Source organism: Bos grunniens, chromosome 11, assembly GCF_055505025.1.
Source record: "Bos grunniens cultivar Pamir isolate PY7600 chromosome 11, Bosgru_T2T1.0, whole genome shotgun sequence".
NCBI classification, from domain to species: domain Eukaryota; kingdom Metazoa; phylum Chordata; class Mammalia; order Artiodactyla; family Bovidae; genus Bos; species Bos grunniens.
In genome coordinates, this window is record NC_141175.1 from 60,932,403 (window position 1) to 60,955,292 (window position 22,890).

Below are 22,890 nucleotides of genomic sequence, written 5' to 3' on the forward strand. Positions count from 1 at the left end.
TAGCATGTAGGATCTAGTTCCCTGATCAGGGATGGAACCTGGACCCCATGCACTGGAAGTGTGAAGTCTTACCCACTGGACCACCAGGGAAATCCCCATGTGTTCATTCTTCTGGGGTAGGTAGGCATTTAGGTTGTTTCTAGTTGGGGGCTATTGTGGATGATGGTGCTGCAACCTTCTAGCAGAGAGATCTGCTCTTCTGTTCTCCAAGGAGAGTGAAACCCCAGGAGAAAGGGACTCAGGAGAGGTAGCCAGGCCCATCCCAGGGGTTTAAAAGACCTGTCCTTGACCCACCCCCACTTCCAGTTCTCTTTGCCCCAAGCTCAGCAAGGCCACAGACGATGAGGTTTCAAGTTTTTATCATAAAACAAAGCTTAAGTCACAGAGAACAGGACACTTTCCACTCAACATATACAACACACATTCACTGAGCACCTGCTGAGGCCAGGCTGTGTGCTCGGCCCCAGGGGAGACCTGAGATGGGGGAGGTCACAGTCACTGCTCCCAGGGGCTCACAGGCTGGTGAGGAGACAGACAGGGGCACATCTTCCAAACAAGTCTCAGGGAATCAGAAGTGCTAAAATAGTCAAAGAGCGATTCATTCCTCCCGGGAGGTCAGGAGAAGCCACATTTGTGTGGCATCTTGGGAGCAGGGGGACTTTTGATGAAAGGGTTGTGGGGGGTGCCGGGGGGCAGGGGGACAGCACTGCAGGGAGCTGCAGGAGGTCTGGAGTGGAGGGCGTGCTCAGGGCCTGGGCCAGAGGTTCTAGACAACCCAGAACATTCCAGAAAAAAACAAAAACTAGGAGACCAACGCATTATGCCAACTTTTCATTGTTACAGGTTGAAAAGTGAAAGCGTTAATTGCTCAGTCATATCCGACTCTTTGCGACCACATGGACTGTAGCCCTCCAGGCTCCCCTGTCCATGGAAATTTCCAGACAATAAGAGTGGAGTGGGTGGCCATTCCCTTCTCCAGGGGATCTTCCCAACCCAGGTACAGGTTAGGGCATCACAAAAATAAGAGATAAAAAAGGAAACGCTATCATCTCCTTTCAACATCACTTCCTAAACATGGGACTATTTTAATATTCTACTCCCTTCCAGAAAGGACATCATTTCCAAATAAAAGACTCTCTTTCAAAGTTGGTTCAATTTAACAAAAAGATACTAAGAATTTTTTTAAAAAAAAGAAAAAGATACCAGGAAATCCTTATTTCCCATTTTGCTACAGACCCTAAAAATCTTGCCCCTGGAGTAGCACCACTTTGCAAAACAGAAAATGGAAGCCGCTTAGGGGGAGGGAAGTGAGCGCCTGGGGATCTGGGGTGAGAAAGGAGGCAGAACTGGAGCTGGCCACAGGGTGTGGACTTTATCCTGAAGACACAGGCCACCCTGAGGGTTTTGAGTAGGACTGGGGTTCCATCTGCATTTTAGAAAGACCTTGTGGAGGGAGGCTGGGTGGAGGAAGGCTGGGTGAACAGAGGAGGTTGGAGACTGGGTCTTGTTCCCAGGGCTCTTGTACCTCCTTCTGAAGGTCCCCCCAGCCAACGGCACCCTGCTGAGCCCCACAACATCCAGGAGACCCTGAGCAGAGTGGACAGGCATCTCTGGAGTCATGGACGTGCTGGGACTGGGGACAGGAAAGGCTGAGCACCATGACTAGTCCTGCTGGAAGTAGAACTTGGTGACCTTGAGGGCCTCTGTGGGCATATTGGTGAGGCCCACGGGCTGGTCGGCCTCCAGTGATGTGCAGAGGAACCAGCCGGGGCAGGCAGCTGACTCAAAGCTGGTGGTGGGCCCGTTGTCGAAGCGGATGAAGGCGAAGCGCTTGTCCTGCTCCCTGTTCTGGTTCAAGTCAGTGATGTTCACGGCCTGGAAGTCAAGAAGAAGCAAGTGAGGGCAGAGGAGCATAAAGGTCCTTGCAGCCCACCTGGCCATCTGGCTGCCCAGAGTAAGTGCTGGGGAAATACTGGCCTGGCAAAAGTGTCCTGGGTCTCAGGACAGCCTGATACAAGAAGGTTGTCCCATGCTTACACCTTGATTTGGGGACATCTGGCCACTGTAGCCTTGGGTCAATATGTTTGACAAGCACATGGTCCCATCAACAGAGACCAAGGCCTGTGGAGGCTAGACTCTGTCATGTCTGCACCTCTGAGAGACGGGAGAGTGCAGCAGCTGGGAAGGGTATGGCAGTCCACATTATTTACAATATCCTGGTCATTGCTACTCCACACAAAGCAGGCAGTCACTTTCCACTAAAGTGCCTGTTCACTAGTGGACAGAAAGGACAATGCCACAGTTACAGCCACTCTCATTTGGGTTAAGATTTCGTCCGACAGTCCCCTGAAAGAAAGCTCTCTTTTTCTAGGGCTGATAGCCCATTAATGTTGCACAGGTGCACAAGGCCCTAGAAGGGGATGCCAACTCATGGATTCGAGTAGATAAGGGCTGGAAAAGAATGGTCCCAAAGGTTGGCTTTACTGGAAGAGGGCAAGTCCAAGTGGGTTAGTGGCCCTTGGGCAAGAGAGTAACACACAGAGGCTGAGGTCCCCAAAGGAGCCATGCCTCCTGGTGTCCTCATCCTGGAAACCCCCTCTCTCATTGAGGCTAGACTTAGCCACATGGCAAGCTTTAGTTAACTGGACATTAATGGTATGATACAAACAAAAGTTTAGTAAGTGCTTGCACACTAAGGCTTGCCTTTTTGGAGTTATCCCTCTTGGAAACCAACCACCATTCTGTAAGGAAGCTTAAGCTGACAACTGAAATCAGTGAGACCGTGTGGAAGGAGAACCTGGAGGATGAGCCCCAGCCAAGCTCCCTGCTGAATGTGGCTGCAGGAGGGAACTCAGTTACGCCATGGGGCACAGATCTGCTCAGCTGATCCTAGTCAACCCCCAGAATCATGAGAAAGAACACGCTGTGCTTGTTTTAAGACACTGAGTTTGGGGATGGTTGTTGTCTGAGGCAGGTCCTTACCTCTAACTTGAGCTTGATCTCATCTCCAGATTTTACGCAGGCCAGGCACAGCTTCCCCCCATGGATCCCCAGGAACATAGTATGGGGTTCGATGGGTACCACATCTATCTTCTCTGGGGAAGAACAAAGGGGAAGTTCAGGTTGTAGAGAAGAGGAGGCAGAGATGGAGAAGACACAGCAGGCTGGACTCTCCCTGGGGACTTTTCTGTTCCCCTAACTAAAATCCTGGGCTTCCCTGGTGGCTCAGTGGTAAAGAATACTTCTGCAATTCAGGAGACAAGGGTTTGATGCCCACGTCGGGAAGATCCCCTGGAGAAGGAAATGGCAACCCACTCCAATATTCTTGCCTAGACAATCCATGGACAGAGGAACCTGGAAGGTTACCATCCATGGGGTTGTTAAAGAGTCAAATACAACCTAGCAACTGAAAAAACAAGCAGATTAAAACCCCAAGGTCAGAAGGACAGTGAGACCCCATCTTCTTGGTCAGGATCCAAACAGAAGATTAAACCAAGCACATTATCTAGCTATTCCTCAAGGACCAAGGCGCCTAAATTCTGCTCCAAGTGATTGCTACCCTTCCCTTCTTTCCCTGGACTTCCCAGGTGGCTCAGTAGTAAAGAATCCACCTGCCAATGCAGTAACGCAAGAGACAAGGGTTTTATCCCTGGGTTGGGAAGATCTCCTGGAGGAGCAAATGGCAACGTTGCCACTCCAGTACTCTTGCCTGTAAAATCTCATGGACAGAGAAGCCTAGTGAGCTACAGTCTATGGGATCACAAGAATCGGACATGATTGAGCACATGTACACACCCCCTTCCCCAGGACCCCTGTCCTCTAGGTCCACAGGTGTGCTGCCCATGGGGCCCAGTACATGATATCATGAGTGGGGCCCCACGGCTTGGTCCACAGAAGCCTGGGTGGGTTTGAACCCATATTTTTCCCGTGGTGGTCTCCATGCACTCATTGGGAGTGAAGACCTCCGTTTCTCTGTGCTTTAACATCCTTATTCAGAGAGTTACCAGAGGACAGGAAAAGTGGGTCTCACACCCTTTTAGAGTGAGGAAGGGGCAGAGAACAAGAATGGGGATCATGCCATTCTACTATACCAGACTACCCAACAAGGACGTGAAAACATCCTAGAGGGCTGGTGCTGGAAGAAACCCATATCCTATCAACCAATTGCCCTTCTCTTACTAAGGGGAAAACCAAGGAACAGAGTGAGTGAACCTTGTTCAAATTCATCCAGGTTGACATGGATCTGGAATATGACTCAATGTGGTGTCCAAGATTAAGAGATATAAACCAGCCTGTGGATGGTGTATTAGTTTAGGTGGGAGTGAGAGTTTGAACACACAGAAACACGGGCTTCCCAGGCACTAGAGGAAGAAAAGGGCTGGTCTTGCCTTCTGGGCCCTGCCCTCCCATTTATGGCCTGGGGATCATGGTGTCCATAGGTGGTGGCTCCCAACCTAGGTTCTACGTTTTCTATCTTCTTGAGGCTCCCCTCATATGTGTCCTTCAGTGGCCAGGCCTCTCTAGCTTCAAACGTGGCCACAAAGAACCAACAGGGATTAAGACATGGTACCTAAAATTCCCAGGGTCAAGCCACAATGCTGCAAACTCCTGGGCAAAGTGACCGGTGCCCACTCAGCATTGACCTTCCTGGCCACCACTCACCCTCTAATTTAGTATTTGGTCCTTGCAAGTATCCAGCAACTAATTGGTTATTCCTCAGGTAGAAGATCTTCTGGTTGACATCCCAGATCCTGAAAAACAGAAGGACCCAGCTATAGTGGACAGCTGCTGAGTGCCCAGCCCCTTCTCTGTATTCCCCAGAGTGTGTTCAGTTTTCTCCCAAGGGTGTGGAATTAAACACACCCATAGCATGACTGTGAAGTCTGAGGTCAACACTGGTTAAGAGACAGACCCAAATCCCAGATCTGGTAGGCCATGTGCCTGCCTTCTACCCCTCTTCTCACCTTGTTTCTCATCCTCAGCTTCCCAAGCAGCCACCTCCTACTTCAGCAAAGCAGACTCTAGATTAGGACCATTAATAAACTTCCTGGGTGTAGACATGTTCTTTGTCTGCACCATCCAATATGGTAGCCATCAATCACTTGCAGCTATTGAGACATGCAGCTATTGAGGTCTTGAAATGTGGTGTGATTGAGGATCCACATATTTTCTAATTTTTTTTTTTTTTTTGGTCACACAGCATGTGGAATCTTAGTTCCCAGACCATGGATTAAACCTACACCCCTTGCATTGAAGCACAGAGTCTTAACCCCTGAACCACCAGGGAAAGTCCCCAATTTTTTATTTTCTTGTATGTTTTTATGAATTTAAATGAAAACCTCAAGAGTCATCTGAGATTAGTGGCCCCCACAGCACAGAGCTAGAAGCTTCAAGGGTGAGGCCCCATTGCAGCTAACTCGCTCCAAGCCTTAGACCATGAAGACTTGTCCCCAAAGTCTGTTCCCTACTGACAAGTCAGCTTCCCTTCCAGTTCACCCTGTGGCCTGTTTCTGGCTCCCTGTTTTTTCTTCTTGGTGAAGAGCCTCTCTGTCTGAGAGCAGGGCTTGTAGCTGTGAGATGGAGTAACAGGGCCCCAGCCAGGATGTGGACACTTCACTCCCTGCTGCCCCCATCCCCCAGCATGACCTTGGACCTGTGCCTCATCTCCTCACCTGTGAAAGGGGGCTGGCAACACCTATCTCATCAGGTGACCTTGAAGAGCCCATAAGCTCAGAGAGAGGGGGTCAGTCAAACCGTAAAGTTCTTGGCTGGAATGAGCATTTGACCTTTCATGACTATTCTTAGCTCCTGGATGAGTTGAATTCCATCTGAAAGGATTAAATGTTCCTTTCTAGAGGCCTTCTGGAGATCCCAGCCAATGGGAGGAGGTCAAGGCAGACCCCTGGGAAGGGGAGGGGCTTCTCTGGGACCCACACAGGCACACTGAGTCCCAGCCTGTAGCCTCAGGCAAGAAGAAACAGAGAGGGGCGCTGTGGACAGGACACAGTCCAGAGCTCCAGAATGATGGTTAACAGTTCCTGATTGTGTTGGTACATCAGGCGGTCCAGCTCCCCTGGGGGCTCAGTTTCCCCATCTGTGACTTGGAGTGAATTCTAACCCTACCTGCATTACAAGGTTGTGAAAGCCAAAGGCACAGATAACATTGTGACAGTGTTTTGTGTGACACTGTTTTGAGAGCTGGAGGGTGAGGTCATCCCGACAAGTCCTGGGACATCGGAGCCCAAAGGCCACATGAAGACAGCACTCTGTTTTAATCACCATCACAGCCTGCTATTTTTACAGCAGGGATGGTGACACCTCACCACATTCCTGACCCAGTTTTTAATCATTGTAATAGTTTTCAGGAGCCTGATGGGCTGCAGTCCATAGGATCGCTGAGAGTCAGACACGACTGAAACCCCTGCCTACCACAATAGTTTTCAGACACTTTACTGCTCACAAAACACTCACAATGTTATCCGTGCCTTTGGCTTTCACAATCTTATAATGCAGGTAGGGTTAGAATTCACCCCAGGTCACAGATGGGGAAACTGAGGCCCCAGGGGAGCTGGACCCTCTAATGTACCAACACAACCAGGCGTTGTTAACCATCAGTCTGGAACTCTGGGCTGTGTCCTGTCCACAGTGACCCTCTTTGTTTCTTTGTCCAGAGCACTCTCCCAGGCTTTAGCCTCAGCATGGCTCTGGGCACGTTTATGTCACCAAGATGCCTGAGCCCCTGGGCAAGTAAGTCAGGCTTCCAGTCAAGCTTTGCACATCTGGGAGATTTTTAAATACAAGTGCCAAAGATCACAGATGTGGCAGCCAACCTTAGTTAGCTAACCTTAGGCAGCTAACCCTAACCTTAATTATTAATGGATGCTTAATGGCTCGGACGGTAAAGCGTCTGTCTACAATGCGGGAGACCCAGGTTCAATCCCTGGGTGGGGAAGATCTCCTGGAGAAAGAAATGGCAACCCACTCCAGTATTCTTGCCTGGGAAATCCCACCAACAGAGGAACCTGGTAGGCTACAGTCCATGGGATCGCAAAGAGTCGGACACGACTGAGCGACTTTACTTCACTTCACTTCACTTTCAAGCCCAAACCCAGGGCAGCTCCAGACAGCTGTGTCCTGCCTCGCTTTTCTATCCCTCCAGCCCCACTTCCCTGGGGTCAGCCTTACCTGAAGGCTTGCATCTCGCAGCGTCTCTTTCCCAAGGGGTGGCAGGCTGTTTCTGAACGGAACAGGAAGAGGAGAAGACAGATTAGGTAACCGTGGATGTAGATGTCCATCCTTTGACCTCGAGGCGATGGGGGACTGCCATTTCAGACCCAGAGGAGCTGCTTATAAAGAAAAGAGTCGCTCACCCAGCCGGGCTGCGGGCTGCTGTCCCACGAAAACGAACGGAAACGCCTGCACATTTCCAAAACGAGAAACCTTGCTGTTGTCACTTTCAACTCTGCTGAGTGTCGCAATGGGATGTCGTAACCCATTCCCTCCCCTTTTCCTCTGTGCAATTTCCCCAAAATCGAGATTTCTATTTCCCCTTCACCCAGTTCCTGGGAAGAAGGGCACAATGAAAACTCAAGCCCCTCATCTGCCCGACAGGTATCCTGAAGCTTTGAAAAACTGGATGTGAGTAGAAGTGTCCCCCTCTTGTAAGAAGCCAAGTGGCAGGGTTCCCAGTGCACGTCCGAGACTCAGGCCATTTTGTGTTCTTTGAAAGAGGGGCGGCCTCGTTGGACCTTGGGCCAGGGGCTGGCAAATACTCTGTCAGACAAAGACTAGATGGCAAACATTTTAGGATTTCTGGGGCCATACATCATTATTACTCGACTGTCATAGTTGAAAAGCAATCTTAGACAATCTGTAATGTGTGCATGTGTGCAGGCACTAAGTCGTGTCTGACTCTTTGACCACATGGTCTGCAGCTGACCATGCTCCTCTGTCCGTGGGATTCTCTAGGCAAACATACTGGAGCGGGTTGCCATTTCTTCCTCCTGGGGACCTTCCTGACCCAGGGATCAAACCCGTGTCTCCTGCATTGGCAGACAGATTTTTCCCCACTGAGCCACTGCGGAAGCCCAGCCAATCTGCAAACCCACAAGCTAATTGGTTTCCAGGACAACTTTATTTACAAAACAGGTGGTGGCTGGATTTGGCCCGAGGCTTGCTTTCTCCTGTTCTAGAGTAAACTTCCTGCCAGGGGACTTTGAAACCAACTCTATTCCTGTTATCTATGTCTTTGAAGTTAGGGTCTTGGGAAAATGGGATGAACTCCACATCCCATTTGGGATGGAAATGAATCCCAAACTGCCTCTGGCACGTGCTGTTTGCCACCTGTGTGACCTGGAACCAATCATTTGTTTGGGTCTCTGCTTCTACCTCTTCATACTCAGAATGAGATTGATTATGTTATCCTTATGGGTACAGGGAGAGAAGGAATGTGAGAGGGAGGAAGGAACAAAGGAATGTGGGAAAGGAAGTGGAAATGGAGGGAAGGAGGGAGATTGGTTGATTGGAAGGTGAAAGTTCTGGGTAAGAGTAGGCATTCAGAAACATTAACTTCCTTTCTTCCTACATTCTAGACAGGGAAAAGGAAAGTATATTCCTCTTTATGGACAGAGAAGAGTTGAAGTGGGTCCTACATGATCTCAATGGTAGGAGGATGGACCTCTAGTGCAGAAGGACAGATTGTGGCATTTGAGAACTTGATGGGCCTCACCCCATCCTTGTTTCTGAAGAAGACCCAGAGAAGCAAAGACATCTGCCCAAGGTCACACAGCTCGTCCATGGCAAGGTACAGCCAGAAATCCAGGTCTCCTGGTTCCCACCCAAGGGACACCCTATTACAGCAGCAGATCTTGAGGAGTCTGACTTTATTTTCAGCCATCCCATCAGAGGTTGTGTTCAAATGAGGGTAAAATCTGTGAAAAAGGAAGGCTGCATGACATATTTGAAAGTTACTAGGAGAGTGGATCTTAAAAGTTCTCATCACGAGCAAAAGCAAAAAATTAATTGTATTACTGTGTTGTACATCTGAAACTCCCATAATGTAATACATCAATTGTTGCTGTTTATGCTAAGTTATGTCCAACTCTTTTTCGACCCAAAGACTGTAGCCCGCCAGGCTCCTCTGTCCATAGGATTTCCCAGGCAAGAATACTGGAGTGGGGTGCCATTTCCTATGTCATTTGTACCTCATAAGTCAGTTATGTCTTGATAAAAATGTTTTTTTAAAGAGGAAGTTTGCAAATGAACTTTCTCAGATCTTTAAAGAGCTCTTCTTTCAGAGCAAATGCAACATTTCTGCAAAAATTGTGTCACCTCCCCGAGTGGAATGAAACAGCATGTAGGCCCTTTCTGGGCAGGGGGGTAGGAGTCCCTGGGGCTGGGCAGTGGAGTCACTTAGGACTGGGGCTCCCAGGCAACAAGCCAGGGCTCTCTGGATCTGTTTCCTTATCCATTGTGTGTATTAGTTGCTCAGTTGTGTCTTTTGACTCTTTGCGACCCCATGGACTGTAGCCTGCCAGACTACTCTGTCTGTGGGATTTCCAAGGCAAGAATACTGGAGTGGGTTGTCATGCCCTCCTCTGGGGATCTTCCCAACCCAGGGATCAAACCCGCATCTTTTACATCTCCTGCATTGGCAGTAGGGTTCTTTACCACTAGCTCCACCTGGGAAGCCAGCCCCTACCGGCATCTCTGACTACATGTAGTCTCGCTTCTGGTGCTCAGCCTTCACTCCACTTCCTGAGTTGAGGTTAATGACCATGCCACAGAGTGGACTCTGCCTCCCCCATCAGCACCCCGAGCTTCCCTCCCAGCTGCAGACATCACCGCTATAACTGGTGCCTGCTACATGCCAAGCCCTGCCCTGCTATTATAACCAGTGACAACAGAAATAACTAAGACCCACTTCAAGGGAAACAGGACATTCAGGTGAAATCTGTGTCCTAAGAGTGACCCGAGACAGGCTCCACGGAGACCACACGGGTGAACCTTCATTGTGGATGCCTGTAAAGTGTTCAGGGCAGTCTGCCCACATGGGAAGTATCCTATATATGAGAACTCTTTCTCAGTTTCAGTTAATGGCATCTTTCAGTTCTAGGATTTCCAGTTGCTTCCTTTTTTTTTTTTTTATAGAGTTTCTAGTTCTCTGCCAAAAATTGCAATCTTGTCTTTGACACCTTTGATCCTGTTATTCCTTCAGGTTCTTACAAAGGCTTCTCCAGTTGACTCTATCATTTGAATCCCCGCTGGGTTTCCTTCTATTGTCTCTTTTTCTCTTTTGCACATACTGTCTTGCGTATGCTGATTACTTTTATTAGCTGTTGGACACTGTAGCTTGAGGCTCTGGGTAATGTATGCCCTCAGAGACACTTCACTTTTTTTGTATGCAAATGTTTATAGCAACATTATTCATAGCCACATATTCTTAACAGCCCAAATCTGAAAACACTCCAAATGTTCATCAGTGGATGAGTGGACAAACTGTAGTTATCCTATGATATTGTTGTTGTTGTTTAGCCACTAAGTCATGTCCGACTCTTTGCATCCCCATGGACTTTGCCCATCAGGCTCCTCCGTCCATGGGATTTCCCAGGCAAGAATACTAGAGTGGGTTACCATTTTCTTCTCCAGGGGATCTTCCTGACCCAGGGATCAAAGTTGTGTCTCCTGCATTGGCAGGTGGGTTCTTTACCACGGAGCCACCTGGGAAGCCCTATCCTCTGATACACTGCTGGGCAATAAAAAGAAGAAAAATACTGATACATGCAACAACATGGATGAACCTCCAAAACTTGGCGATGAATGAAAGAAGTACAAAAGACAATGTACTGTACCATTTCATGTATATAAAATTCTAGAAAAGGTAAAACTATAATGAGAAGATTCTCAGTTGTCTGGAGCAGGGGGTCTAAGGAGGGGGTTGACAGTGATGAAGCATGGGAAATTTTTTTGGAATGAATATACTTAGTGCTACTGAAATATACAGTTAAATATGGTTAAAATAGTGTGTTTTAAAAATAATATATTTCTTTCTTTTTGGCTGAGCTGGGTCTTTGTTGCGGAGTGGGTTTTTCTTTCATTGCAGAGAGCAGGGGCTACTCTCTAGTTGTGAGACATGGGGTTCTCATGGCGGTGGCGTCTCTTATTGCAGAGCATGGGCTTTAGGGCACATAGGCTTCAGTAGTTGCAACTCCTGGGCTCTAGAGCTCGGGTTCAGTAGTCGTGGTGCACGGGCTTAGTTGCTCTGCAATATGTGGGATCTTCCCAGACCAGGGATGGAACCTGGTGCTTCTGCTGGGCACCAAGGTCAAGGGTACTGCAGCCCCAGGTAACTTCACCCAAACAGGGCTTGAGATGACTCAGAACTGGGTTTCAGGAACTGTGCAGGCTGCTCCATTTAGGTCCCAGCCCAAACCTGGGTTGTTTAAGGTGGGGCGGGTCTCTCCTACTCAGTGGGAGATAAAGTACAAACTGTCCTTCTCCACCCCTGAGCCCCACGAGTCTGCCTGATAGAAGTGGTTGAAAAGGTGAGCAGGAGTCAGAGAGGAAGGAATTTTAATTCCTCTGCAAGGAGCAGGGCATTTATCTAAAAGGAAACTGAATCAGAGGGTGACAGTGTCAGATTTGTCTTATTAAGATCAACCTAGGAATAGTGACCAGATGGACCAGGGTTGGACTGAGCTTGGGGGTGACTGAGCCTGAAACAGTGGGGTGACACAGATCTTGGCAGTGGGTGCTGACAGCAGAATCTCCAAAGGTGTCCTTCTGACTTGTAGCGCTGGCCAACTTCTTGGGTGTACGTGCCCACCATGGGTGATTTCAAGCCATCCATCTCACTGAATAAGTTGGGGAAGAGATGGGATCTTGCTGTCTCCAGCACCCAAAAGGTACAGGGAGATTTGACAGCTCTTCAGTCTTTCTAGAGAGAAATTGTCTTCATATTTCCTGACTCCGGTCTTCCTCCTCTGTAGCCCAAATGTCTCACCACATGGGTCCCATCCCCCTTGCAAAAAAGCAAGGTGCGTGCATGCTCAGTTGCTTCAGTCATGTTCAACTCTTTGCGACTCTGTGGATTGTACCCCTTCAGGCTTCTCTGTCCATGGGATTCTCCAGGCAAGAATATTGGAGTGGGCTGCTATGCCGTCCTCCAGGGCATCTTCCCAACCCAGGGATCAAACCCCTGTCTCTTATGTCTCCTGCATTGGCAGTCAGGTTCTTTACTACTAGCGCTGCCTGGGAAGTGCAAAAAGGGATGCCTACTGACAAATCCAGTTTATCAGGCAATGTCAATGAATCTTGATGCGAATTTTCAGCTGTGTCTCCTGGAGTTGTTTTTGTTGTCAATCCAAGGACTCTTGGGAAACATTTAAGCTGCTGGCTTTGGGTGTTCAGGTGTGCACCTTTGACTTAATCTCATATTTCAAATCTTCAGCTAATTCTTGAATGCCTGAGTGGTACAGGGCATACACAATACAGTCAGCACTATTGTCCAAACCTTGTAAAGTTTTCCTAAGATAATAGAACAAAGACTCCGGTTACTCTCTCCAAGAGATGAGTAAATGCTTGAATACAAAGCAGAGGAAAAGGATGAGAAAAACAAGTCCCCATAGTGTAATCTGCAGTCCTCTCTCGGTTGGTCTCCACCTACCCAGCCCTGCCAGGCAGCCAAGTTAGTTTTAACCAATTTTAGTAGCTGATTAGAAGAAGCTCCCTACAGCAGCAGGTCAGGCTTCCCAGGTGGCTCAATGGTAAAGAACCTGCTTGCCAATGCAGGAGATGTGGGTTCAATCCCTGGGATGGGACAATCGCCTGGAGAAGGAAATAGCAACCCACTCCAGTATTCTTGCCTGAGAAATCCCGAGGACAAAGGAGCCTGGCGGGCTACAGTCCATGGGGTTCCAAAGAGTCAGACATGACTGAGCGACTAAACAATAACAAAACAAGAGCAGCAGGTCAGGTTTGGAGACAAGTGTTCTCCTGAGCATCTCTGTCCACCAAACAGCAGCCATCACAGTGACCAGCTGGTGAAGGTCAGGAGATTGTGCATAAAGCCAGCTGAGACTGATTGCTGATTTATAAGAAGCCTGTTGCCCTCCCAGATGATAGGATCCACATGGGGTCTCACTGATAAGACGGCTCGTCATGTCGACCTCGCAAACAAAGAATAAATCACAGTGATCCTTGAGACTGACCAAATTGCCCAAATGGCATCCTCTTATCTTACTGGTGCCTATCTTCTCAAAGCTGTGAGACCACCAGATTCCAGACCTCCAACTACGTGATCATCCCTTCAGAGAGTTTTTCATTGGTGGGGTATAAGGACTCCGTCAGAAAAGGAGGACGCTGGTTCTCCTTAAGGGCCAGTCACCCTCTCTTTTCCCTGTAATAAATTTCCCTCTTCTTGCCTGACTGCCCAGCTCTCTCTCTTTTTCTCTGCCCTTGCCTTACATTCTGGTGCGAAAACCCAGGAGGCAAGATTCACTGCAACTGGGTGGGCTCCTCTCCCAAGCCCACCTCTGATGGTCCCCTCCCTAGGACCTTGCTGAGAAACTGAGAAGAGCTCTGGGACGGGACTTTGCACTTGCCTTGTTGGACTGATGTGCACACACCAGCCCACATTTCATCCATTGGTAACAAGGGTGAGTGAAATCCCATTCTCTTGGATCCTCTCTCTTGCCTCATTTCCAAGTCCTAGCCCTAGGCGGGAGGATCCCTAGGCCCTCGGGCTGTCGGCCTTGTGCCCCATCTGACCTTGAAATAGGGGACGCCCGTTTCAAAGCAGACTGTCATTCAGTTCAGTTCAGCTGCTCAGTCATGTCCTACTCTTTGCGACCCCGTGGACTGCAGCGAGCCAGGTCTCTCTGTCCATCACCAACTGAGTCGGTGATGCCATCCAAGCATTTCATCCTCTGTCGTCCCCTTCTCCTCCCACCTTCAATCTCTCCCAGCATCAGGGTCTTTTAAAATTACTCTCTGAGAAAGTCTTGAGAACAGGGATGCCTCTTCTCTCAGACCTTTCTCCTCGCTTTCTCTCACCCTTGGCTAACCTTCCTATTCGGCCACAATGGGAAATTCTCAATCCCAGCCCTCAAAATCTACTCCTCTAGGATTCCTTCTCTGAAACCTAAAAGCCTTGGGCTTCCAAGGGGAGATAAGACCAAGAAGACTTATTTACTATTCTAACACTGTCTGGCTGCAATACAGGCTTGATGACAGGTTCCCAATGGCCAAGTGTAATTTTCTCCGGACCTCCATAGCTTCTGCCGCTGCATTGCCAAGTGGTTAGAAATCCCTTGTGTTCAGGTTTTCTTCACTCTCTGCTCTCGATGCTCTCTCGGGGAATCCTGTTGTACTTCTTAAATACTCTTCACCCACTCTGGGCAACATCCTCCTAATACAATGTCTCGTGACCCCTGTTCAGATTTTTCTTCTTCCTTCGACCCTTCTGACCATAGGCCAACTCCCCCGCCCCTGTCCCAACCCCCTTCCCCCCCGCCCCGCCCCCCCTGCCATCCCCGGCCATCGCTCTCAATCACCTTGCAGCTGCTCCAGATCCAGCTCCACAACCTCCACCTGTCCTCCCTCCCTCTTTCCTTCTCAAGAGCAGGCCTTGGCCAACCATAGCTCCCAACACCCCTCCCCAGACTGTGCCTGGGATAAGCTCTGAGACCTCAGCCCCACCCTCTACCCTGAGGGTCCCAAGGCTTTACCCTAACCTCCCTAGATCCCCTCACCTTACTGGTCCCGAACAACTTTAAACAGGAAACTTCACTGCAGGACCCCTCTCCTTCCCCTACCCAACTCCTCCCTTTACCGGAAGTAGCTGGAGCAGAAGGCATTGTTCGGGTTCATGCCCCATTCTCCCTTACAGATCTATTTCAGATTGAAAAGCGTCTTGGCTTCTTCTCCTCAGATCCTGATAATTATCTAAAAGAATTCAAGTATCTTACCCAGTCTTATGACTTAACCTGGCATGATATTTACATCATCCTTTCCTCCACTCTTGCCATACTTGTATGGCACATCTCTCAGGCACATGCTGATGAGATACACAGGACAGACACTAAGCCCTTAGGGGCAAGGGCTGCCCCCAAGATGATCCCAACTGGGATTATCAGGCAAGGAGACCTGGATGAGCAGCCTGTAATCATATGATTGGTTACCTCATTGTGGGCCTTCAAAAGGCGGGACATAAAGCCATCAACTTTGATGAGCTCCAGGAAATAACTCAAAGACTGGATGAAAACCTGGCACAATTTCTAGACATGTTAATGGAAGCCCTACAAAAATATACAAAATTAGACCCCACTTCAGCAGAGGGCACCATTGTCCTTAACACCCATTTTATTTCCCAGTCACCCCCAGATATCTGAAAGAAACTAAAAAAGGCAGAAGAGACCTTTTAAATTTAGTCTTTAAGATTTTCAATAACTGGGAAGAACAGGCAAAGCTAGAGAAGGCCCAAAGAGATCAGGCCACATACCACCTTTTAGCCACTGCCCTACATAGCTCCAAGCCTCCATTAACCAACAAAGAAAGGAAGCCACCTGGGCCCTGCTTCAAATGCGGCAAAGAAGGCCACTGGGCCCGCTCATACCTAAAGCCAAGGCCCCCTCCCAGTCCATGTCCCAACTGTGCATAAAGGGACATTGGAAAGTTGACCACCCAAATCCCCCTCTAGGGATCTGGACATTCCCTCCTGGTCCCAACCAGGAGTCCTCTGACCCAGCTCTGCCCAACCTCCTGACTCACCACTGAAGACTGAAGGTGCCCAGGGCCCCACCCTCCGACTCTCATCACCTCTATGGAGCCCAGGGTAACTCTTACAGTGGCAGGTAAGCCGATCTCCTTTCTCATTGACACAGAGGCCACTTACTCTTCTATGCCTGCCTACTCCGGAAAAACCAAGGTCTCTCAGGTCTCTGCTATAGGGGTTGATGGTTTAGTATCTATACCATGAATAACTGAGCCTCTACCTTGCACACTTCAAGATACCCCATTTTCCCACTCTTTTCTCATACTCCCAAAATGCCCCACTCCTATTCTTGGGAGAGACCTCTCAAAATTCAAAGTCTCTGTTACTATCCCAAGCCCACCCTCTGATCTAGCCTGGTAACTGCTCCTTAACACCCACCACTTCTGTTGTTTGTCTACAACAACACGGTCCTTTCTGTTTTTCCAGACAAAACTCTATAGACAATTCTTACCCTCAGCTAGGAACTATGCCGCCACACCTCTGTAATCACACTTCATATCTCTCCTTCCTTTCAGGCCGATCTGTCTATCATGTCTCAGGAACTGCAGGACATTCTCTTACTTTGCCAGGAAAACTCCCTTCTGTGTATTGTGTAAATACTCCTCTTGAAGGGGTTACACTGGCAAATTCACTGTCAGTTTCAGAGACTACTAACAAGTTCCCAGAAAGACTCCTATTTGCTATCAATTTCAACTGTTGTCTTCTTACTCCTGGAATATTTTTCCTATGTGGAACCACTGCTTATTTATGTCTTCCCACTAACTGGACAGGAACATGCACCCTGCTATATCTGGCCCCAGATATTTCTATTGCTCCTAACAATCCGACCCTTCCTATCCCACTAACTCATAACCGACCCAGACTGGAAATTCAACTCATTCCTCTATCAATCAGTTTAGGAATAGCCGCTGGGATTGGGACAGGGACCGCAGGGCTCACAACTCCTTCAAATTACTATCAAAGCCTTTCTAAACTCACAGCCTAGAAGAAATACCTAACAGCCTTATCACTATCCAAAACCAGCTAGATTTCCTGGTAGCCATGATCCTCCAAAACAGAAGAGGATTAGACCTCCTCGCAGCAGAAAAAGGAGGCCTGTGCCTATTTTTGGAGGAAGTCTGCTGCTTCTACACCAATAAATCAGGCTTTGTAAAGGAAGCAGCAATAAATCTGACAAACAGGGCCTCAAGAACACGCCAACAACCTCAATAATTCATGGGAAAACTGGGTAAGCAATTGGAATTGGATGTCCTGCGTCCTGCCTGTTCTAGGTCCTCTCCTTCTACTTAACCCTTTTTCTAACTTTTGGCCCAAGATTAATGCATCTTTTTTCAAAATTTCGTCAGGATTGCTTACAAGACTTCACCAACTGAACTATCCACGAGCTACTTCGAACTCACTCAGATTATCAAAAACTTGGACCCCACACAGATCCCCTTGACCCACATTCCTGCCTTTTCTTATCTCATCCCCATGTCATCCATGTCACCCCTCTCCCACAAGAAGCAGTTACAGCAGCCTGACATTCAGCCCTTATCCTAAATCAAAAGACTGGAAGTCCCTTCTGACAGAATCCTTTTATACCCCACCAGTGAAAAATTCGAAGGCAATGGCACCCCACTCCAGTACTCTTGCCTGGAAAATCCCATGGATGGAGGAGCCTGGTGCGCTGCAGTCCATGGGGTAGCTAGGAGTCGAACACGACTGAGCGACTTCACTTTCACTTTTCACTTTCATGCATTGGAGAAGGAAATGGCAACCCACTCCAGTGTTCTTGCCTGGAGGATCCCAGGGACGGGGAGCCTGTGGGCTGCCGTCTATGGGGTCACACAGAGTTGGACACGACTGACGTGACTTAGCAGCAGTGAAAAATTCTCTGAAGGGGTGTTCATGTAGCCGGAGGTCTGGAATCTGGTGGTCTCACAGCTTTGAGAAGATAAGCACCAGTGGGATAACAGGATGCCATTTGGGCAATTTGGTCAGTCTCAAGGATCACTGTGGTTTATTCTTTGTGAGGTCGACATAAGGAGCCATCTTATCAGTGAGACCCCGTGTGGACCCTATCACCAGATACGAATGGTAAACTCACTGTGAGTCCTTTTTGAGGTTCAGAGTTTTCCAAGATGATCTCTGTTCCAGCAGTTTCTGGGTTTGATATGGATCTGCATTGAAAGCCACTATTTATCTAAGTTTTCTTCATGTTTTCCAAGGTACTGGTTTGCTCTCACCTTCTGGGCTTTGGTGGTAAATTAAGTCTTGGCAGGCAGGGTGAGGAGAGAGGAGACAAAAACTTGGGGGAGGGAACAACTCTGTTTCTCGCCTGCAGTGTTTTGGCCTCTGTGTTCTACTCTTTTCTATAGGTCTTCTTTGGTGGTGATTTAGTTGCTAAGTCATGTCTGACTCTTGTGACCCCATGGATTGTAGCCTGCCAGACTCCTCTGTCCATGGGATTTCCCAGTAGGTTGTCATTTCCTTCTCCAGGAAATCTTCCCAACCCAGGGATCGAACCCAGGTCTCCTGCATTGCAGGTGGATTCTTTACCAACTGAGGCACCAGGGAAGCCCAAGTGCTGGTAGTATTCTTGCCTGGAAAATCCTATGGACAGAGGAACCTAGTGGGTTACAGTCCATGGGGTCACAAAGAAACAGATACAACTGAGTGACTGAGCACACACACATACAAAAGTTGAGCAAGCTGGGTATAGATACACCTTGAGAGATACACTCTCAAGATGGGGATATACTCACTTTGTAGAATTAAAAAATCAAGGCTCAGACAAATTAAATCACTTGCCCCAGATCTTGGTTGAGCCAAGATTTGAACCCAGTTCCTCCACACTGCAGTCCTGTTAGAGAACCAGGTGATGTCTTTTCCTCTCTGCTTCATCGCATAGTTAACAGGAACAAGAATTATATTTGTTCTTACACTGTTCCCTATGTGTTTGAACTCACATCATATAGAGCAATGATTTATTCTATACCTGTTTGAAAATTTTAGGAGGTTTTTTTGCTAGTAAAGAAAGGATGATTCTAAAACCTTACATAGGTTAAAGAGAAACCTCTTTACCTGGTTACGGACTAGAATGGCCAGTTTCCCTAGGTTTTCCATGATATTCTTGGTTTCAGTACTGAAAGCCCTGTGCTTAGTCTCATCCAACTGTATTTGACCCATGGGATTATAGTCCTCCAGGCTCCTAGTACTGGAATGGATTTTCATTTTCTTCTCCAGGGGATCTTCCTGACCCAGGGATCAAACCTGCATCTCCTGTGTCTCCTGCATGGCAGGCAGATTCTTTACCTGCTGAGAAGCCCCACTGAAAACCCAGCATCCTGGGAACATTTCAATTCCTGGAAAACAGATGATTGCTCACCCTTAAGAAACCTTTCCTGGTGGCTCAGATGGTAAAGAATCTGCCTACAGTGCAGGAGACCCAGGTTTGATCCCTGGGACAGGAAGATGCCCTGGAGAAGGAAATTGGCAACCTACTCCAATATTCTTGCCTGGGAGATCCCATAGATGGAGGAGCCTGGCAAGGTACAGTCCATGGAGTCACAGAGTCAGAAAAGGTTGAATGACTAACACAAGAAAACTTTAGAAGTTGCTGGCATCATCTGGTAGCTAGTGCTGCAAATTGCAGGCACAATTAAATATCAATCATTATCCCTTGCCAAGTAACCTAGTAGCAGAGATGCTGTCCATTTTACTACATGAATAGACAGGTAAGTAAAGCATGCTAGAGTACTCCAAAACCATGGTAAGTCTTCCACTCAAGAAAAGAGACTATAGCAGATACAGTGTTAATCAATCACTCTCATTCTGATCAAGTTAATTTTCAATTAAGCCATTCATATTTAACTTCCTCAAACTATGTAATCAAGACATGGTCACCATCTAGTAGCCTGAAATTGTTTTCAGACTTAAGTTGTAGAAAATATTTACTTTTTCATTGTCATCATCTTAATCCCCTCTTCCTCCCCTTCCTCCTCCTTCACACGCATCAGCTATAAGGTCAGCAGTGTAAACAGAGTTCCACTGAAGTTAATAGCTTGTCCAGGGTAGCACAGAATACACACAGGGCAGTTCCATCTTCATCCTTGTCTCTTTCCTCACTTTTACAGCTCTTCTGTCAAACCATGATTATTTCTGGGCCCTCTCTGGTTGGCATCAGTGGTACCACCTATGCTCCAGGTGTTAGAGAATGTGGGTTCCTCCTCCCAGGAATCACAGTGTCTTCACTGGGTTCACATACATTTGTTGCTTGAATTCAATCCAATCCAAGTTATACTTTAGCACCAAGTTTTAATTTAACATCTACTATGTGCCAGGTGAAAATATTTTGGAATGAACCATTTATAAGCATACTGATTTCTTCATAGTATATCACTGTCTGTTCCTGGGAGTTGCATCTTCCTTTACACATTTGAAAGATACACAAGACCATATGCTATTTCACACAGCCCACTGGAGACTGTTACACCCTCCGGGGGAAGGGGGAGGTCGGCTGCTTCAGGGATCCTGGCTGTGGTTTACAAAGCATTTCTCCCTCCTTGATAACATTTGGTATCTGTGCCCCTAGAGTATATTCCATGGTTTGGAAACAGACTGTCTGCTGTCAGGCCCAGCTCGTTCCCTTATACTGGCTGTCTTGCTTTGAGCAAATTACTTAACCTTTCTGTGGCCCAGTTTCCTCTTCTGAAAATGTGAACCATAGTAGTCCTTCCTCATGTGGTTATGGGGAGAATTAAACCATGTAAACAGTTCAGCAGAATGCCCAGCTGGAGCAAGTGCTATGGAAGTATTAGTTATTACCGTGTCCTTGAAACCCTGAGTTTGCCAGCCTCCTCTTGACATTGAGGAAAGTGAGATCCAGAAAGGAGAAAAAAGTTACCCACTAGAGGCCAATTTAGAATTAAAAACTGGATATTCAGACCACCAACCTTAATATCTTTTCTCGGCCCCGTATACGTTTTAACCAGAAGTTGCAAACCAGTAGCTCATAGACTGAATATTTTATTTGCTTTCTTTATTGTTTCATTTTGGGACTTCCCTGTAACTCAAACAGTAAAGAACCTGCCTGCAGTGCAGGAGACCCGGGTTCGATCCCTGGGTCGGGAAGATCCTCTAGCAAAGGGAATAGCAATCCACTCCAGTATTCTTGACTGGACAATCCCATGGACAGAGGAGCCTGGTGAGCTACAGTCTGTGGAGTCACAGAGTCAGACACGACTGAGCGACTAACACTACTACTACTGCTTCATTTAACCAGAATGCTATACATCACAACATCAGAATATCCAATTCTTTTGGAAAACTGAGAAGTTCTGAGACTTTCCTGGCAGTCCAGTGCTTAAGACTCCATGTTTTCACTGCAGGGGTTGTGGGTTTGATCCCTGGTTAGGGAACTAAGATCCCACATGCTACATGATGTGGCCCCCCCAAAAAAAGAAAAATGAGAAGTTGTGGCCACTTGGGCCTGCATTCTCATGGGCCAGCCACTTGCTGGTACTGACTAGTGACAGCCCCTAATTCTACAAGTCCCTGCCCTTCTCTATTACCCCTCAGATCTATGGCTGAGGACCGGATTGTATTAGTATTTCTCATTGAGCTCCCAATGTTCTTTCTCATGCTTTACAGAAACATTTCTCCAGTTTTCCACCTCTCTATTGACAGTAGGAAATGACCAATGGGCTCCAAGGACTTCATGATTATTTTCTCACACAGGCATGCTTCCCTGGGCCGCCTGCTCACTCAGTATGCACGGGGTTTGCAGCCCCTGCCTCAGAACATCTGCACAGTCTCCCCGTGTTGGCCGCTGCCACACGGTGGCCAGGTCTCTCAGACAGGCCAGGAGCTCCATGCCCTTGACATTCCCCTTGAAGCTTGCTCTTCAGAGTCTGAGAGCACTGGGTAAATACTTTTCATTCCCATGTTTCAGATGGAAAAATAGAAGCAGAAGGAGCTTACCTAAAGCCATGGTGAAAGATGAGGTCCTCCAAGGTATTCCAGGCTCTGGCTCCAGACGGAGTGGCGACACAGGAAGGAGGCACAGCCAGGCCACACCTGGGCCACCAGCCCCTCCCAGGGCAGAACCACGCCCTCCTACCCGATTCCTGGCGGAGGGTGAGAGGAGGAGCCCCAGCCTGCCTTCCCACATACCCACGCAGGGCTGGCCACTGCAAGGAGGTGGGCAAGCCCAGCTTCCAGAACGGTGACTCAGGCTAACAGAAGCCAGACGGGTTCTGATCTGCATAAAATCGGAGGTCACATATGAGGAGCTGAGCTGGATTAGTGGGGCTGGACCTTTGTTCCCACCCAACCCCAGTGACCCCCAGTCTGTGCCTATGTGTGCACCTTCATCCAGACAATGTGGGTAGACTTAACCCTGTATGCCCTTAACCTGAACCAGAAGAAGGTTCTCTTCTGGCAAGCCTCCAGAGAAAGCCACAGAAGGTCCCTGATGATCTTTTTAAAAATGTGTTTCTTTATTTATTTTTGGCTGTGCTGGGTCTTTGTTTCTTCATGGGCTTTCTCTAGCTGTGGAGAGGCGGGGCTACTCTCTTGTGGTTCTCGGGGGTTTTATTGCCATGGCTTCTCTGGTTGCAGAGCATGGGCTCCAGGGTGCTTGGGTTTCAGTAGCTGTGGTTCCCAGATTCTAGACCACAGGGTCTGTAGTTACATGGGTGCACGGGCTTAGATGCTCCACAGCATGTGGGACCAGGGATTGAACCCATGTCTCCTGCATTGGCCAGGGGATTCTTTACCACTGGGCCATGAGGGAAACCTCTCTCTGATGTTCTTATGGAGAAGAACATCAGAAGAACAAGAAACAAATAAACTAACTTCAGACAGCAGTAAGTGCTAGAGGGGAAAGAAAAAGCATGAGGTTTTCAAGGGACCTGGGGTGGGTGCGATTTTAGAGAAAGTGGTCAGGGGAAGCCTCTCTGAGAAGGCAAGCTATGGACTGTAGCCCTCTGTCCAGGCTCCTCTGTCCATGGGATTCTCCAGGCAAGAATACTAGAATGGGTTGCAGTGCGTTCCTCCAGGGGATCTTCCTGACCCAGGAATCAAACCCGCATCTCCTGTGTCTCCTGCATTGCAGGTGGAATCTTTAACACCGA

General features: G+C 48.2%; 1 protein-coding gene and 1 long non-coding RNA gene across 4 annotated transcripts; one reads left to right on the top strand and one right to left on the bottom strand.

Moving 5' to 3' along the window:
• Nucleotides 1-342: 342 nt before the first annotated feature.
• On the bottom strand, nt 343-21,798 carry IL1RN (interleukin 1 receptor antagonist). 3 transcript variants are annotated; one of them, XM_086323717.1, is made up of 5 exons: nt 21,737-21,798; nt 7,186-7,237; nt 4,663-4,751; nt 2,983-3,095; nt 343-1,875 (listed from the first exon to the last, which is right to left on the bottom strand). In XM_086323717.1, the coding sequence occupies exons 1-5, from the start codon at nt 21,744-21,746 to the stop codon at nt 1,663-1,665; spliced, it is 477 nt and encodes a 158-aa protein (XP_086179843.1). In that variant the 5' UTR covers nt 21,747-21,798; the 3' UTR covers nt 343-1,662. The 3 variants fall into 3 exon arrangements, with proteins under 3 accessions (XP_086179843.1, XP_086179845.1, XP_086179844.1); XM_086323719.1 differs by lacking the exon at nt 21,737-21,798 and adding an exon at nt 7,371-7,474; XM_086323718.1 differs by lacking the exon at nt 21,737-21,798 and having other exon boundaries at nt 7,186-7,295.
• On the top strand, nt 13,480-21,918 carry LOC147363184 (uncharacterized). Its single transcript, XR_015135892.1, has 3 exons — nt 13,480-13,655; nt 15,698-15,851; nt 21,708-21,918. It is a non-coding gene; the product is annotated as an uncharacterized LOC147363184 (long non-coding RNA).
• The last annotated feature ends 972 nt before the right edge of the window (nt 21,919-22,890 follow it).

Bases quoted from the DNA above. Each gene is read 5' to 3' on its own strand.
- IL1RN (XM_086323718.1), bottom strand. From the start codon at position 7,295: ATGGACATCTACATCCACGGTTACCTAATCTGTCTTCTCCTCTTCCTG. The intron at 4,752-7,185 runs GTAAGGCTGACC...TCTGTTTTTCAG, and splicing joins TGCGAGATGCAAGCCTTCAG to GATCTGGGATGTCAACCAGA. The intron at 1,876-2,982 runs GTAAGGACCTGC...CTTGACTTCCAG, and splicing joins AGATCAAGCTCAAGTTAGAG to GCCGTGAACATCACTGACTT.